This window comes from Chrysemys picta, chromosome 8 (genome assembly GCF_011386835.1).
Source record: "Chrysemys picta bellii isolate R12L10 chromosome 8, ASM1138683v2, whole genome shotgun sequence".
Classification (NCBI taxonomy): Eukaryota; Metazoa; Chordata; order Testudines; family Emydidae; genus Chrysemys; species Chrysemys picta.
In genome coordinates this window covers 17070859-17089946 of record NC_088798.1, presented here as the reverse complement: position 1 = coordinate 17089946, position 19088 = coordinate 17070859, and the positions used below count along the sequence as shown (strand labels likewise).

Genomic DNA, 19088 nt, shown 5'->3' with positions numbered 1-19088 from the left:
AAAGAACAACTACCATGTTTTGTCCCGAGGTGTTGTAACTCTGCGGTTCTACTGTACGGACAGATAAATGTTATGGCTTTGCATACTATAGAGTTTTCTCGTGCTGTCTGTCATGTATTACTTGCAACCAAGTCTTTGGTTGCCACATGGAAAAAGTTAATATTGATTTATTTAAAACAAATTTGACGTTACCCGACAGAAAGAAGTCCATCTGGGAGTGCGTTTGGAAGTCAAGAGAATCTAAGATGGAGAAAGGATATGACTCACTGGCGTCAAAACACAGAAAAGCTTGACAAGTAACTCCATCTTATCCTTCTACATCAATAACTGCATGGTCACGTTACAAACTCAAGCCCTGACTCTGCTCCCATTGAAGCCAAAGGCAACAGTCCAGTTGTCCTCAGTGTGAGCAGGATCAGGCCGTAAGCTCAGACAGGCTGATTATAGGGGAATAGTTTTAATGCTGACAGACACAGCATCACTTTCCATTTCTTTCTCAGCATTTCAGAATGAGACTTAAGACTAGTAAACTCTATTATCTTTTTAGATTCCTGTAGTGAGTTGTAATGTAAAGAAAAGATCCATTAGCTATATTTACAGATAGCATATATGTCTCATGTCATCTTTCCCTTATTCCATGAGAGCATTCTGGAGTTGTCCAAGCATGCTTTCCTTTCCTGTCCTAATCCATCCCTTTGATTATTTTTCCACATGTGCTGTGTTTTTAGAAGCCACAAACCACTCAGGTACTGTAGCATCGGTGTGTGGCTTTTTTGTGTAATTTTCATTTTGTACATCTGCATACTCAACCATTGCAGCTCTGTTTGTGATGCTTGGCAGAGGGTTTTGTGTGTGTGTGTGTGTGTGCGTGTGTGTAACTGGCTGAAATAATCCCTTTTGCTTGTCACACCCATTACTTTTTAAGTTTGCTTTGTTTTTTGCTAGAAGGCTCAGAAATGGTGTGTGAGTTTTGCTGCGCATGTTTCCCATTTTCTAAAATTGCAACCCACAGACTTCCATTCTCCCTTAATAGTACTCTGAAGGCCCAGCAAAAGGACTGGTCAGAATCCATGAACATCAAACAGCTCAAGTGAAGCTCTGAGGGAACTGGGAAATGGCAGAGCCCAAATGGACAGAAGTCCAAGCCACCCACAGTGCATCTACTCCTTCCCTCCACATGGCTGGACCCTGTTTCCCTCCTTTGTTTGTGGTCCCGTGGATTTCTGCTGTGCATGGATCCCTGTGCTTTGATCTTGACACAACCATATTCTCCGCCTCATCCCCTCCATGTTGCAGAGCACCCATCCAATCAACGACGCATGTTGGGGTACATAGTTCTCCTTCCGTGACATCTCCAGAGCGCTTGCCACCGGCACAACAGAAATGCAGTACTTGTACTGTTTGGCCCTAGCATACCCTGTTTCCCCGAAAATAAGACATCCTCCGAAAATAAGGCCTACTTACAGTTTTGCCTCTCGTTGTAATATAAGGCATCCCCCCGATAATAAGACCTCCCCGATAATAAGACAAAAAATGTGTACCGTATTCTTCTTCATTGAAAAATAAGACATCCCCTGAAAATAAGACCTAGCGCATCTTTGGGAGCAAAAATTAATATAAGACACTGTCTTATTTTCGGGGAAACAGGATAGCTGTGTAACAAGCTTTGAATAGAATCCCAGGAGATTCACTGTTGCATTTTGCAGACATGTATCAACCCAAGAGTTTTAGAAATTAGTGTTAATATGAAGTAAGTGTTTGTGTGTGTGTGTGTGTGTGTGTGTGTGTGTACACATGTGCGCGTGCATACATACACACACAGAGACAGGCACACACTACACAATGAATTAATGTTACATATGTGCGATGTATCTTATACCTCTTCATCCACTTATTATATAGTGTTTGAACACATGTCAAAATGAGCTACACTGACACAAGTCAGCCATGCTAACCCTCTCCAAAAACCAAAGAACTCTCCCCACTTCTCAGGAAAAGCTTGAGTAAATAGCCTTTGTAACATATTCTGAAAGCCATCAAACTTAGATCTAGGAGATAGTCAAGGACCCTTCACTAAGAACACCCAGCCACCAGCCCTCAGACATAGGAATTTTTGGCTCAGCTGTCAAGAGTACGAGGAGATAGGCAGACTCCTGTGTGCAAAGGGCTTTAGATCACAACCAGCACCTTGAACTGCATGCTGAAATGGATGGGAAACCAGCACAGTCTGTGGAGCAAAGGTGTGAAATGGTCCAGGGGTGAAACTCCCCTGTATAAGCAAGCAGCCTTACTCTGCAGTGGTTGAGGATTCCAAGCTCTCTCTGAAGTAGAGTACACATTGGTGGTCCATTGGCATGGATGACTGTGGTGAGGTCTGTCCAAAAGGAAAGGCTGTAACCATCTAGCAAAAGGGAACTTCAATTCTACGATAATGGGTCCCTTAAAAATACTTTGCATGAAGATGGAAAAAAGCTCTCTTGGCTACTGCTGCAATCTGGCTATCCAGAAGCAGCCAGGCATCCAACAACAAAAGACAGACATAGCTCCTGGAAATGAAAGGGCTAATGCCACCTCTACCATCCCTGCCAATTGCTTTTCCCCAATTCAGGAGTGTAACCTCTTGTTTTGTCAGCCAGGTAGCTTTTATCCAATCCACCAGTCATGTCCAGACATTGGCAAAGCTGAACTGCACTGTCAGATCCAATGAAATAGAGACACGGGAGCGAATTCCTCCCTCATGTGATTCCATAGCAGCGGATATAAAAAAACACCAGATATGGATTTGGCTTATAGAGCTGTGTATCATCATCTTGCTGATGCTACTGTACCCCAAACAATCTCTCTTATCCCTGCTAGTGGCCTCACATACCTGTTGTACAGCTGGAGTCTCTAACGGAACTACCATGGTAGCCAAAAGATAATTTAACTTTCTCTCTTAAAAGAAAAATCTGCTAAAACAACTCCATAAACCCGCTCTCCAAGTCACACTTGTGCATTCTATTCTGAGCCAAATCTGGCCTCTCTTCTGCACAGCTCCCACTGGTTGCAGTGAGAGTTGTGAGCACATACTCCATCTACGGGTAGAATTTGGCACTTTGAGTTTAACATTAGAATAATAATAAATGAATGTAGAGTATTATTCAATACAAAGAATTCTGTACAGCCAAGTGAAGTGATCCCACCCAGCCCTTCTTTTTGCAATTGATATCCTTTAAATAGTGGTACAGTCTATGCCTCAATCCAGAGCCTTCATAGTCTAGAGATTTAGGACTAGAGTATTCTCTTATAGTCCGGCCTCCGTGGTAGGGTATGGAGCAGGCATGCTGCAGCAGGAGCTCCAGGAGAAAATTTGGTTGAGTTAGGTAGAATTGCTCCCAGGGCCCTGGAGGAGCCAGTGCTGTAGCAGGAGCTCTGGCATCTTTGAAAGGACCGCGTGTGCATTTTGCCTGCATCCAGCCAGCTCATTTGTGTGTCCTTCCCATACTGTAGCTTTTCCTTACACAAGGATGCAAGGGGAGCACCCTCCCCACCCACCTTCCTGCTCAGCCAAGCAAGGCAAGCCACAATCACACACTTAAAATTACTAGTGGATATTTGCCAGCTAATTTTATTGAAGTTAAATAGTGCCACTGAAGACATGGGACTACCAGTGAGAGTAGGACTGGGGCCACAGTCCGCTTTTCCAGGAAAGCAGGTGCATTGTATTTAATAGCACAATCATATGATTTTCTCTGGAAAGCTGATATTTAAAAACTTTTAATATAATGTAGAGGCAAAAGAATAAATACCAGATATACATACTACATACAATATACTGGACCCAACCTAGCTACTAGGTTGCAAACTAGTGCAGACAGTGCAAAAATACTAGCTCATAGAGCACCATCTTGTGTTCGTATCCTGTAACATAAAATAAAAGGTGTTTTATTTCTTTTGTTGCATGCCTTACAATGCTATTAAACCACCTTTGAAGTAGGACTTTGATGCTTACGCTGTTATTAGAGGGTTACTGCTAGAGTAATGAAAGGAAAAGAAATTATCATGACCTAGCCTGAGGGTGATAAACCTAAATAACATTGAATTTTTTATACATTAATTAAAAAAAACATTCTCCCTCCCTCTGTACTCTTTCATATATTAGTGCATTTAGATAGTCTTGTGGTGTTGTCCGTAACTAACTGTGTGCATTTATAACAAGGTTTTCCCACTGGTGAGCCTTCAGAATATGCCGGTCTGAATTTTAAGCTAACTATAACTTGAATGCTGTCTTTTCTTCTGTTAGATCAAGGGCAGAGATAGAACATGAAGCACTTATTGATGGAAATCTTGCAACTGAAGCAAATCTGATTATTTTGGATACATTAGAAATAGTTGTCCAGGTAAGGATGAGGGGGATTTTGCAGATGTCCGAATAACATTTGCTAGCAGGTTAAGTGGTTCAGATTCTTAAACTATGCCCTCCTGCTGTTCGTATTTAAACTTTGCTGCTGCAGCAGAAAGGGGGATCCAGGAGGTGAGATCCTAGAATAGATAAAAAATCCCAGTGATTTTTTTCCTCAAGCCTTATAACAGTCTGTTTCATAAATCACAAGCATTCCTCCAACCTTCTGTAAAGGTGCTTGTCGCCCTCATTAGTGTAATGCCGGAAATATTTGCTTGCGTGTTTTAAGGTATAAATAATGCCTGGCAGAATGTCATAACTCCATGGTCCTGCCCTCCTCTGACAAATTCCTGCTAGTTCCTTCCCAGGTTTGCCATTCTGCCCCAGGGCTCTGCAGGAGGCATTGTGCTTCCCAGAGGCACATGGGGACGGTGCCACTGGAACTATCCCATAAGGAGATGCAGTGAGCTCCTCTCTGCAACTATGTCCCTGTTGCTCTTTGTCTGTCAGGTTGTTTAAGTGTTAGCAGGGAGCAATCCTGGCCCCATTGAAGTCCATGGCAAATCCTCTGTTGACTTCAGTGGAGCCAGAATTTCACACAGAGAATCCAGTTGTGGCTGGCTGTTGTGCGGGGCACATCTTCCACCTTCCAAACCCACTCAAGAGCCAGCCAAAGTGTGTTTCTAAAACAGTACTTGTAATAGAGCTTAGCGCATACATAATGCTTCAAGGGCCAGATCCTCAGAAGGTGTAAATCGGTTTCAGTAAGACGCCTGATTTCCACCTGTTGAGGATTTGGCTCAGAAACTTGTGAGGTTCACACATTTGTAATAGGTCAGTGAAGATTATTCGGGACAGTAGCACCACCTGATCGGCCGAAGGGTTAACTTTGTTCATGTGACTGTTGATTGAATTTTGACAACAGACGGTGTCTGTGACGGAATCCAAAGAGAGCATTCTCGGTGGGGTGCTGAAAGTTCTTCTCCACAGCATGGCCTGTAATCAAAGTGCACTTTATCTGCAACACTGCTTCGCCACGCAGAGAGCTCTGGTTTCAAAGGTGAGTGTCCTGCAGGGGGGCTGTCACATGTAGTGGGGTTTTCTCTTCAGTATTTGGGTCATGTCACTGCAAGGCTGTAGTTTTGTACTTCCTAACGTTAGTGTTTATGCTGTGTGGTTTGATGAATGAAAGGAGGCTGTTTGTTCTTCAAGTCTGACTACTGTGGACAAAATGAATTTGTTTTGCTGGGCTGCTTGTTAAAATGATATCACATCTTTTCTACACACACTGAGCTGATGGGCAAGTTAGAGCCTCTCTTACTAATTGAGACCTATTAGAGCTACTTACCCCCACCCTACCAGTGCCTAAGGAGCCCGTGTTGCTGTAATGCACACCAAGGACCCTTTATCCTAATGTAACGTCACCTTTCTTCTCCTTCTTCCAGCTCCTCGTCATGTAATTTACGCCCTCTTGACATGGGTAATGTAGACGTTAATATCTTAATGGAGTCCAACCTAGTGTACAGAATTTGACCCTCGGACCTTGGAGTTTGATCCATGAGTCTAATGACGTTTGAGTAAGAAAGGCTAGGAGTCTAAGCTGGCTTAACGTAGAAACTGAGAGAACTGGAAGAAAATGTAATTTACACCGATATAAACTCCTTGTAATGTAATTAGGGCTTGTCTCCATGAACAGTTAGACCGCAGCAAGCCGGGGTGTGAATATAACCTCCCGCTAGCCAGTTGTGGTCTGTCTGTCCATGTGCATCCGACTGACACATGTTAACAGTTCATTTGAGTGCTTTGATCTAGTCCTCTTTGTAACAGGACTAGCCCAGAGCACTCTAATGAACTGCTAACACACACAGACAGACCGCCGCAGACTAGTGCATGGTAGAGTTACACCCCAGCTTGCCGCGGTTTAATTGTCCGCGTAGATGAATCCTTAGATTCACCTCGGAACTTGGTCCAGTAGTTGATGCTGGCAGCCCCAGCACAATTACTTTTCTCATGTGCTGTCACTACAGTTCCCTGAGCTGCTGTTCGAAGAAGAGACCGAGCAGTGTGCTGATCTCTGCCTGAGGCTTCTGCGGCACTGCAGCAGCAGCATTAGTACCATACGGTCCCATGCGAGTGCCTCTCTTTACCTCCTTATGAGGCAGAACTTCGAGATTGGAAATGTAAGTATATGGCTGCTGCTAACATTTGGTGTTTGCTTATATTCCGGTAGTACCCAGAAGCCCCATTGGCAATCAGGGACCCATGATGTGGGGCGCTGTACTGGTGAGAGACAGTCTCTGCACCAAAGAACTTACAGTCTAAATAGGCAAGACATGCAAAGAATAGGAGGGGGAAACAAAGGCACCAAGCAGTGAAGTGACTTTGCTGTGTGTCACACGTCAGGTCAGCGGCAGAGCAGAGATTAGAATCCCAGCCTCCTGCATTCTAGTGTGATGCCCTGACCCCTAGACCGGGCTGCCTCTTCTGTCATTTTATAGGGACTTATTAAAAAAAAACGGACGAGGACCTCCACTGAAATGTAGAATTTTTCTCAAACTGAACGACTTGTTGTTTACTACTCACTGTTTTTGTAGGGCCAGGTCGGGCTGTTAGGCACAGGCCCCTTGCGGGAGATGGTGTGGGGCCACATTAGGCCAGGAGCGCACAGTGACACACAACAGTCCTGGGAAATGCCACCACTGCACTACCTCCTAGGAGAGCACAGCCGGCATTCTCCTCTGCAGCCCTGCCGGCTCCTTACGCCCCTGTACCCTTTACCGGGGCAGCATGCACCCCTGAGGCCACTGCAGGAACTGCCCTCTGCCCGCCTTGCACACCCCTGTAAGAGACAGCCACAACCTGCCCCCTCGGCTGTCCCATCACAAGGCTTAAGTGTGTCCTCTGTGAAAGGTCTGCATGAATCCAGACTAATTAGGTGCTGTTGGTTTTGTTTTCTGTATGAATCTAATTGGATCTCAGCCTGATTCTCCCCATATGCACTTTACATTACAAAGAGAACTCCCAATGTTCACTTTACTATTAAATGTTTTAACAGCGCCACTGCTGCAATCTTACAAAGCACACCCCAAACACCTTGTGCTTCATCACAGAGTTCCTGCAGCTGAGATTAGATCTTCTTTCATCTTGTGGTAAAATCTTTGCTGTTTGTGAACAGCAGAGACTGAAGCGTGCACAGCATTCTGGGCTCAGATGCTCTCAACTTGAGAGCAAAAAGGGGAAGGGAACTGAAGCTCACTTAGTTGCTATCACAGGACTCTGTCAACTGAAACTACAATGCCTCTCTGTACCCTCTTGCTGAGGATTTGGCCTGTGGGCTGAAACAACACAGAATGGGGTACCTGAAATAGAAGGTCATGCACACATGGGGTAATCTTTTCCTTTAAAGGGCCTGGGACGCACAGGGGCCAACAGGTCATTTCATACACCATGCTCAAGAGAGGAGCAAGAAGAGGCAGGGAAATCTAACAGCTCTTCTCTGGAGAACACTGGTCTGGCGCGAAGTACCCCTGCCATAGGCCAGCTAAAGACACACAACAAACAAAGTGACAGAGACACCAAACAAATGCATTGTTCAGAGGCAGGGAAAGAACTGAGGCTGCTCAGCTGGCCAGCACCCTTAAGAAAGGGAAGGTGTTACTAAATGTTTGGTTTTTATCCCGTGTCCATGGCTGGTGGAAGGATGCAAACGCCACTGCGCCGGCGTTGCAGTGAACAGTTACGATTCCTATGGAATCATTGCATTGTAGTAACTTTTCTGTTGCAGAACTTTGCCAGAGTGAAAATGCAGGTGACCATGTCCCTCTCGTCCCTGGTGGGAACGTCCCAGAATTTCAATGAGGAATTTTTGAGACGTTCTCTGAAGACTATTTTGACGTACGCTGAAGAAGATCTGGAACTCCGGGAGACGACATTCCCAGATCAGGTTAGAGAAATACCACCGGGCCAAGAGTTACGTTTAGCTGGAAAGAGGGGCTGGATTTTCATGAAGCCTTTGGGCGTGTCTCATTCTGGGTTTTTAAAACAGGCTGATTTTAGATGAAGCCACGTATAGCAGGGCTGTCGGATACATTTCCTGGAGAGGGATCCATGAGCTGCTCTATAAAACTCAAGCCCTTGATTAGCTCCCACTGATAACAAGGAGCAAATGCACAAAGATTCAGAGTAGGCAGCGGCCCTAATGTGTTCGTGTATAGTGAGGTTCCTGAGGGCAATTCATTACATCGGCTTCTGTATTCCAGGTCCAGGATCTTGTGTTCAACCTCCATATGATCCTCTCTGATACGGTTAAAATGAAGGAACACCAGGAAGATCCAGAAATGCTGATAGACTTGATGTACAGGTAGAGTTTACACGCCTATTGCAGACGTCGTCCAGTGGATGCCACTGAACAATCAGCTGTGGTATTTGAATGTATCACAGCCCCTGCTGTATTTCCCATCTTTAGAACTTGAAATACCCTGTCATAGTGATTTTTTTTTTAAAGTAGCAATCACCTTTTTTACATTTAAAACTGCTTTCCTTGTGTTACCATGATCCCCATGGTGCTGAGCATGCCAATATCACTAAATGCAGAGGTCAAATGGTGCTCACCTCTCCTCCAGTTTGAGATATTTCAGTGGCACCACTTTTCCTGCAAATACAGGAGGCCATTGAGACTCACCCACAGGCCCCAGAATTTGACCAAACCTTTTCCTCCCATGCTCAAGATTAGTGCTTCCAAAATAGCATTGAAACACTGAATTCTTATAAAAAGCTATTAGCAATGCAGCCTTCCTCAGCAGTGAAATATCTGAAGAACATCTCATGGGTGGGGCAGACTGGGAGAGAGATCGGTCGTGGAAGGGAAAACGTCGGGTAACATTTTCCATTCCAGATTCTGACCCGTGTACTAGTGCAAGGCGTCTGGGATACAGGACCCAGTCTAGCTCCACAGAAGTAAAAGACAACTAATGTATGCAGAGGGACCAGGCGCAGGCCCATAGCTAACAATAGGCAAAAGGAAAGGCGTGATAAGCAGGACAGAAAGAGGCAGCTAAAATGGCTGCTATTAGTCTATTTTGAAACTATCAGGCCAGGTCCTGGAGCCTGGTGAACGAGTCTGATCAGCCTGCAGTGAGACATGGCCCAAATGTCTTAGATTTTGGGAGTGTGATCGCTGTTAAGAGAGCTGGATAAGGGCGCCTTTTCCCCTGCTGCACTGTAGAAGGTTGATGCACGGAAGGCACATCTTGGATCAGGTGACAAGTGGTGAACTTGGGGGTCTGATCCCAATTTCCACCCCACAAACCACCACAGAAATTAGCACTGTTCAACCCATTGGGCAGTGTCTGCTCAGGAGGAGCCCCAGACGGAATCAGTCTGGATATTTCAGGTTATGCTCCAAGTGCATTGGCAGAGAAGAGGGGGGAAGCTCACACAGAGTCCGCCCACACTATGCCCTGTCCAGCCCAAAGCCAGTAGGGCTTAATCCTGCGAGAGGCTGTGTGTTGTGGCCTTGATCTAGCAAAACACGGAAGCTCATGCTTAACTTTGAAGCCAGTGGGACTACTCCGTACTTAAGCACTTTGCTGGATCAGAGCTAGAGTTCTCAGCACCTCCCAGGATCAAGCCCTTTGCTATTATGTTCCAAGGACATTACATTCACTGTCAAAGTGTTTTTAAAATGAGGTCTTCTATTTAAACACCACCCTGTTTCTTCCTGTGCTGCTGCTATAGCATATATTTACACCAGTGTTTGTACAGTGCCTAGCACAATGGGGGCCCCAACTTGGTTAGCCTCTAGGTGCTACTGCAATACAAATGTTAAATGATAACAACACCAAGAGTTTCCTAGCTTGGAAATCCAGGCAATTATTTTGTATATGACTCTAGTTCATAGCTGTTCATCTCAAGCCTAGAACTATGGATAGGTACTTGTAAAATATACATATAAGTAAATAAACACTAATTGCGAGACATTTATTTTCAACTAGAATTGCGAAGGGCTATCAGACTTCCCCAGATCTGCGACTGACCTGGTTACAAAACATGGCTGGAAAGCATTCTGAAAGGAGCAATCATGCTGAATCTGCCCAGTGTTTGGTCCACTCGGCAGCCCTTGTGGCTGAATATTTAAGCATGCTTGAGGATCGAAAATACCTTCCAGTAGGGTGTGTAACATTTCAGGTAGGAATGTGCTTCCGTCCTCCCCAAATTGTACATTTTGGTTTTCTACCATCTAATACTGAGATACGAAACAATAATAAAAGTCCTAAGTACAAATCAAAGTTGGCAGTGTTAAGAAGCATTTTCAAGAAGCAGTCCTGAAAACAGCTTCATCTAATACGATTTTGCTGTTCCAGACAGGATATAACTTTTCTGAAACAGTTGTTGAAAACTGTTCTTGTGATTAGGTTGTGACAAAGAGAATCAGGCTTCAATCCAAGAAAGCGTGTAAGGTCATGCTTAGTTTTGAGCATGTGAGTAGTCCCACTGGCTTAAAGTTAAGCATATGTGTAAGTGCTCTGCTGGATCAGGGCCTGTGGTGAAATGAAAAGTACTTGAAATTTGCCTCTTTCAAAGAGGATGTTGCCTGAGTAAAAACTGAATAAAGCTCTTTGTCCCAGTATCAGATTAACTGTATCTTTTGGAGTATTCAATGTAGTTGCTTAAATAAAACTTTTCAACTCTATCTAAATTGTGTCTCCTTAGAACATATCTTCAAATGTTTTGGAAGAATCCGCAGTTTCTGATGATGTTGTCTCACCAGATGAAGAAGGTATCTGTTCTGGGAAGTATTTTACAGAAGCAGGTCTGGTGGGATTGCTGGAACAAGCTGCAGCATCTTTCTCCATGGTAGAAGATTTTAATCTCTCTATATATCTACTTCAGCAACGTGCTGGGCAATATTCAGGAAAATGTTTTGTAAATGAAACTGTACAGTTCTCCCATATCACTTGGTTTATTTTTCTGGCGTTGGTAGCATTTTTTCTCCTGGGCAGCTCAGTTAGCCCCTGTAATCAACCATAGCCTATCACTGAGTGGGTTTTGTGGGTTTGTTTCCATTTCAGCATTTCAGGTAATTGTGTTTTAGTTAGTTGGGAAGTTCTAATTCTAGTTCTAATTCACCATTAGTAAAAGACAAATATTATCTCTACATTATTAGTTAAAGACCACGTAGTTCCTTCCACCCCTGTAAGTAGAGGGGACTGGCGCACACAGCTGGTGAGTGGTATCTTTGTGGCCTCCCTGTCCTCATACCACAGTTGTCCCTCCAGGGATTGCTAGGCAGGGTTTGTGATCTGTGGGTAGTTCAGGCTGATGCTAGGAATGGGCAGAGGTTGGGATGGTAACGGAATGGTAGCAAAGTACCCATCAGAGAAAGGCTTTTAAGGACAAGGTAATTATTTACCACAACATGATTTGGAATTCCCTGTGGCAACAGACAGAGCCTAGCAGCACATTTCCTGCAATGGACTGGCAAAGCCATGAGGGAGTAGGGAGGCATAGTGCCTCTGCAGATCCTTCTAAATCCATCTGTGACGGGTGGAACCCTAGTCAGATCACCATGGGTGAGAGGGCAAATGGTGCTACTTGGCAGACACGCTTCAGGGAGACACTTCAAAGTCCCATTTCATGGAGTTTGAGAATGCAGGATACAAGTTACATAGACCCAAGTCACACTAAACCTAATGGGCCATACTGTGCACTCAGACGTAGATACTATTCCCATTGACTTGTTTAATATTTGGTTCAGCCTCTCCCCTCTTCACTAATAAATACGTTTATTAAAAATAAATAGAAATGTGTTACTATATGTGCTTTTGGTTCTATGAATTACTGAGGATTTGATACCTCTTCTAAAAAAAATTCCTGATTAAATTACAATAAATGTAAGCGTATAAACAACCACTTCAATGTTGTAATCTTAGTTACTGAAGTACTGTGAGCATGTATTATATACCAGGCGTATTTCTTTTCTTTTCCTGTTGAATTGATAGAAAGATCCATCTGATACGTATTATTTTTGTAGGCTGGCATGTATGAAGCAGTTAACGAGGTTTACAAAGTCCTTATTCCTATTCATGAAGCTAACAGAGATGCCAAGAAACTGTCCACAATTCATGGTAAACTCCAAGAAGCATTCAGCAAAATTGTTCATCAGGTAATGATTTTAATCTCCAGCTGCAGTATGAACTGTGAAGATATTTGAAATGTTTTAGTGTTGTTTTCCACCAAAAGCTAACTATCAAGGAGAGCCATTTCAATCAGATTATACGAATAACATCAAAATGATGGTCCACAGTAAATGCAAGGATCGCTAATGAGCATTGACTCTCGGGACCTGTATAATCATACAAGGATGTCAAGTCTGCACATACAAACTTTTCGTGTAAATAACAAAAATGATGAGGAGTTAATAAGAAATCTGTCAGTTGCATTGTGCTTACTAGTTTATAGATGTATAATTTCAGGTGTTACTTTAAAATACGTTTGCATGCTAGGAAAAAAGGTTTGTTACATTTAGCTTGCTAAATAACATTAAGAAATGTTTGGGTTTTATTTAGCTCTTCATAGACTTCTTGAGCTATTTTGAACGTCACCAAAATCTTTTTTTCGTTAAACAAAAATGTAAAAGCAAATCAAAATATCCTTGTTTCCCTGCCTCTGAAATTAGATTTCATTCTGAATACACCTATTATTTAAAAGAAAATCCTTAAAATTGTATCCACCAGTATAACTAAAAGTCAGACAACATTATCCATGTCATTGAAAAAGCGAACACTTAGGAAGGAGGTAGCTGGGCTGTGTTATTAGCAAAGCAATAGTCTCAGCTAAATACATTGTGCAATCTCCTGCTCTTTTCCGTGCACTATTAGCTACCTCATAGCCAATCCTGCTCCGACTGAAGGCAGTGATGTAAGATCAGGCCATAGGCTGCTAATCACTGAGCTCACTTCCGAGTGGGCTCATTGTAAAAACTGTGGCCCCCATGTAAACACATGCTTAACTTTTTAATCATGTGCTTAAAAGTTGTCCTGAACTGGGAAAATTTCCTGAACTCAGTGGGATTTGAAGGCACCACATAGGAGACACTCAGCATCTTGCAGGGTCAGAGCAGCCATGTGGGACCCATCCTGTGAGGTGCTGAGCACTTCTTGGAAGATGCTGAAAGGCCTCAACTCCCACTGAGCTCAGTGGACCTCAGCTCAATGGGAGATGGAGGTGCTTGTTACCTTACAGGATTGGCCCACAGCACTTGTCCTTTTCTGTGATGGAGCATAAGAACTCAGCAGCCAATTCTAAAACAAATATCAATACGATGGTTTAGTATGCAGCCCTCACATAGCCTGGTATGATGTGTGACCATTCGTTTAATTACACTTATATAAAAGTATAAGCTGGGCCATCTCTTCAGTGGATGGATATCTGCATAGCTCCACCGACTGTCCTGATTTACACCCGCTGAGGATCCGGCCCTGCTATCTCCACATAACTTGCGGCGTGGCTGTGCCAGAATTCCTGATATTAACCAGACATGATAAACAGAATAATAAAGGACAAAAAAGTGGTTGATCTCTCTCTAATCAATCATGTAATGTCCTTCTCGCCAAAGGAAACAATAGGCCACTGTAGGTGCCTGGTAACTTATAATCAATGAGACCATTTCAGATTAATAATACCTTACATTAGTGGTCATGTTTTGACCTTTGAAACATCTTTTTTTTTTGTTGCTGTGACATGCCCTTTTTACTTTTTATTATACAGAGTACTGGCTGGGAGGTAGGTAATATTTTAGTTAGTAAAGAACACTAATTGATCAGATGACTCATGCCAATGCTTTGCCCACATGTGCTAGTTGTGGGTATTTCTGTTGCTGTCTGCTGTTTAAACTGAATTCATTAACCAAAGAAATATCAATAAAACGATTGTGGTAGTTGTAGGAAACTCTTTCTAAGAAGCTGTAGGTAGTGCATGGATGCCAATGTGTTCCACTAATGAGGTTCTTTGGTGAATGAGCCACTGTATCATCACTAGTTTGTTTTTATATTTTGTTTATAATTCTTCTCATCAGCATTGTCACAGAATATCATCTCTTCATACCATATTTTCACCCCACCCACAGGGGTCGATTTAAGTGCTTATGCTCAAAGGTGTCAAAAGTGAAACCTGTAATGGTTAAGCAGACATTCGCTCATACTAGAGCCACTTAATCTTGGTAATTAACAAATGCTGAATACTTTTTTTTAATGCAGATTTTTGGGTGGGAATAAAATAGCTCAATTCTTTTAACACCAGAGATTTTGTTCTGCTGCTTTAGTTTTAGCAGAGGCCCTCTGCTTGCATTTCTACAATATCCACCACGAGAGACTCTCATTTGGATTAAAAATAAACGGTGTCCACTAGATCTCTCACACAGACCAGTTCACTGTGATTTTGATGAATCAGTTCATAGGTCAGTTGCTTGTGTTTGCATTTTTGCTCTTATACATCAACTTTGATGGTCTAAGAAGATTTTTTTTAACATTTTGTAAATACACTCCTAGATTATTTTCCTCAGTTCCCAAAAGAGCTTTTCAAGCACTGATATTTGCTTCTGCTTTACTTTAAATCAAGCAACTCAATCTGGTCCACTCTTACTATCAAGATCGTTCAGTACTTTAAGACCCCAATTCAGGAAAGCACGTAAGCACACGCATTTCTGAGTTGGAGCCTACATAAGAGGTCCTACATATTCTCTATTACACCTAGAGTTTTGGCCAGAGATGTATAAACTTCATGTCTAATTCTGACTTGTCAAGAATTAAAGTTCAATAATTTACTTGTAATTTCTGATGTAAAGAACTTGCCTTGTAAATCGCTTGCTTTTTACTGTGACAAGTCCTAGCAGATGAGGTGACCCAGCAATCCAATGTTTGTATCATAGAATGTAAGTTATGTGTGCTCAATATCCAATAAGTAATGAAAGCCTGTGAGCATCTATTTTGATCAATCTTCATGATGCTAAATCGACCCCTGAAGTATCCCCTTGTCATTGGTTATGATTTTAACATCATTCAGTCTTGTTTTATTGCATGGTAAAACACACCCATGGTTTATGTTCTCGTCTACTGCTGTGCACTTTCGTTGCCACCTTTTGCTGAGCTTTTTGCTTCGTAGCCTTCACGTTTGTTGCATGTTTTTCTTTTTCCTTATTTTTTAAAATATTTTAATTGATGCGCACCTCTTTTTTTTTTTTAATTTATTTATTTGCTGCCAATTGCTGCTTATTTGTTTTTTGGAATTTCCCTAATTAAAATACTTTCTGTTTTCTCCTCTATCGCCCTGGTTGCTGACCCTACTCCCCACTTTTACTATTGTCTGTTGTGGTAAGTTCCTACTTTGTGGATTTTTTCTTTTTTTTTTTTTTTACTCTGTGGAGACCTCAATAATTTCATTTTACCAAAGAGCAATGCCAACTAAAAGATCCAGGTAAAGCAGTATTGCCAACTCAAGTGTTCAGGAGTCAGGTCTCAAAACATTCACGAGATGTTGCTTAAAAATCATGAGTTTTTTAATATTTTTATTTACCTTCTGGTTTTTGAGCTGTTACGATTCACCTGTTCATGCTTTTCACTGCAACCATGTGGGTTTAAAAACAAAGCCAGTGGAGATGCTTACCGAATCACAAGACTCCAAGAGTTGGTGCTTTGGTGGTTTTCTTAAAACCACCAAACACTGAAAGAACTTTAAGAGTTGGCAAAACTGTCTAAAGACTTTGTACGTTGGATTAAAATCAGCACGAAAATGTAAAGCACCATAACAGAGAGATTTGGGGTTATCAACTCCCTCTCTAACATGTATGAAGGAGTTATTTTTGTTCATACCTATTTTGGGCCAGTTCTGCCTGCATTTATACCCAGGCTACCCTGTTGTCAATAGATGGCCCCCGCTGTGTCTAATTTCTCAGCCCTTTGATAAGGTAAATCTAGTTGGCAAAGCTTTTGGTGTGTGTGCAAGAGATAACTTTAAACCTTTATTTCCAGTGATTTTGAAAGGTATTTACCATGCATAATAACAATCATGAACCCTTCATAAATCATGGTGGCTGTTATCTGCTCTGCCGGTTCTGTAATGGCTACTCAGTGTTCACCTTCATTCTCGTCTCCTCCCAAAGACCTATTATTTTTCTTGAAATAATAGGCGAGAAAATGCTTTGTTAATAATTTCTCCCTCATAATTGCATTTTTAGCTCTCTTCAGAAACAATGTAATATTTTTAAATTACTTGTTTTGTTTTCAGTTCTATGTGTACAGGGCCCTTGGAATTGATTAATTTCTATGGGAAAATCCTGGCAAAATTAGAGTCATCACATGCTCATTACACAAGACCCTTAAATTATGTTATGTTATCATCTAGCCCAGCAGTTCTCAAACTTTAGCAACCCAAGGACCCCCATTTTGATTTAAAATTTTTCACAGACCCCCTAGTGCCCCGCTCAGCCCCAGACCCCACCCCACCCCACCTATTCCTGTCACCACTCCACCCCTGCCCCTCCTCTTCCCCACTTCTTTTGGTCCCTTTCCCCGAGTGCGCTCCGTCCCCGCTCCTTGCCAGCGCCTCCGGCATGCCGCTGAACAGCTGTTCCCCAGCGTGCAGGAGGCGCTGAGAGAGAAGGGGAGGAGTTGAGGGAGGAAGAAGGAGGAGTTGGTCCGCGGACCCCAGTTTGAGAAATGCTGATCTAGCCCATTGCCAGCAGACTAGCCGTGGAATTCAATTCTTTGTTTCACTTCTGGTGCTACTGAGGTACATTTGAGTAGGCCCTAGACAGACGTTGTCCTTCAGTCTTGCCCAGTCAACAAACACCTTTGGAGAGCCACCTTGCTCACACTAGACAGTGGAATTCAAAGAACAACTACCTCCCCTTTGTGTCCAGTTTCCTACTTTGTCCTAGGGGGCTGACCTGTTTCTTTAACGCCATTAGGCAAAGGCTAGAATGATTTGAATTGATTAATCCCAAATTTGCATGTAACTACCTCTGACTCCTCAATCAACCCTTGCCTGACTGGCTCACTTGGCTCCTAGTTCTAGTAACTTGAGCAAACACTGGCTTAACACAAGCAAAAGCCCCGAGGTATTTCCCAGCCAGGCTGGAAACTGGGCTTTTCCCAATTCCAGGAGGTTCACTGTTACTAAAAATATGTGAAGGATAAAAATAGCACCTAAGCATTTGCCCATACAGATGGGTGTGTGTGTGCACCCAGCTGTCGGTTTGCACATGCAGATACTCACTTGTGGCTGCACTGGGGGTAATTAGTTGTTCATGAGTGTTCTTAGCTGGCAGCCAAGCCGGCTCCCTGTCGCTGCACCTCCTACTGGATCTGAGCAGGGAAAGAGCATCCAGGCGGCGGTGATGGTGGTAGGAAGTAGCAAGTGGCACTGAGGGGAAGGGGACTCAGTACTGGTCCCAGATCTCCCCCAAACCTGGCAACTAACCAGCCCACCCCTGGCAGATTCCAACTTCTACGCCAGCCAGCTGCCCTCATCTTTCCACAATGTCCCTCCCTCAAAAGCCACCCCACAAACATAGCTGCCCCCAGCTTCTACCTCAAGCTATTCAGCCTTCCCACCAAACCCAGCTTCCCTTAACTACCCCAAAGCTTCTCCCAGCCACCTCCACCTAGATAGCACCCACCTATTCCCCAGACACCTGTCAGCACCCCAACAGTGCTTGGGGTAGACGTGTATTGACCGTAAGCCAAAGTTTTATAATCATATACAAGGTATTTGCAAATATGCACATTTAATGAACTGATTTGCATATTTTCAAATAATTTGCATGTCATGTCATACACAGAACTGCACAAAGCTTGGCAGCCGTGCATTTCATTGATGAGAACAGGGACACAGACAATAAGGCTGAAATTCAGTGAGATTTGGGCACCTAACTTCCTTATGCACCTTTGAAAACCCAAATACACATTAAAATGTTTCCTTCTCCTTTGCTCTGTTTCCTTTGTTTGTCAGTGATCTTGTGCCCACTTAGCAAGGCTGACCTCCCAACACTAAAAATGGCTTTAAAGTGCATGCAACATACGGCAGCACATTGGAGATCACAAACGGTTAAAGCTGAGAGGACAGGAGACGAAAGGAGGCTTTCAGGAGATGTTTCATTGTTTTTTATCAGGGAAACATGCTTTTTTATGGTGCTAAAGGAGGATGAAGTTGTTGCTTTAGCATGTTGGGCAGCTCGGCTACAGGGTTCACGTACATGGATCCAGAACTTGTGCCACTCCTACCGTGTTATTTAACCCTTAAAGAAATCCTGCCCCAGCTGTCCAAGGGCTAAATGTTACTGAAACGCTCACTCATTTTAAGACATTTTAATGATGTAGCTTGTGCCTGAAGTGGGCGCTTATGGAAGGGAGAAAAACAGTATGTCCACATAGGCAGACCACCCCCACCAGAGGATCTTTTTAGCACAAACTAGTGTCTGAAAATGATTGTTTTGCCTGTGTAGATGGGCGCAATCCAGAGCCGGCACTAAGCATAAGCAGACTAAGCAATTGCTTAGGTCCCCGAGCAGCTCAAGGGGCCCCCCCTCTTAATTATTAGTATGTGTTGGGGGGAGGGATATTCCTGCTTAGGGCCCACACTGACACAGGCTCACTCCTTTTTGAAGCACGCTATTGAACTATGGGACTGTCTTTGTTGGAACACAATCCCG

At 43.2% G+C, this 19088-nt stretch overlaps 1 protein-coding gene across 13 annotated transcripts in view; it reads left to right on the top strand.

The window, feature by feature from the left end:
- The window catches only part of DOCK7 (dedicator of cytokinesis 7), a 154249-nt gene that overhangs the window by 120799 nt on the left and 14362 nt on the right, over positions 1-19088 (top strand). For 4 of the 13 annotated variants that reach the window (XM_065553951.1, XM_065553945.1, XM_065553952.1 and 1 more), the window contains 9 exons: positions 200-296; positions 4283-4379; positions 5307-5441; positions 6409-6561; positions 8166-8324; positions 8641-8741; positions 10375-10567; positions 11093-11236; positions 12414-12545. In XM_065553951.1, coding sequence (XP_065410023.1) covers positions 200-296; positions 4283-4379; positions 5307-5441; positions 6409-6561; positions 8166-8324; positions 8641-8741; positions 10375-10567; positions 11093-11236; positions 12414-12545 — 1211 coding nt within the window. Of the gene's footprint in view, positions 1-199; positions 297-728; positions 747-1033; positions 1328-4282; positions 4380-5306; positions 5442-6408; positions 6562-8165; positions 8325-8640; positions 8742-10374; positions 10568-11092; positions 11237-12413; positions 12546-14149; positions 14165-19088 lie in introns of those variants that run through there. The other 9 variants (XM_065553953.1, XM_065553949.1, XM_065553948.1 and 6 more) reach the window with 4 other exon arrangements.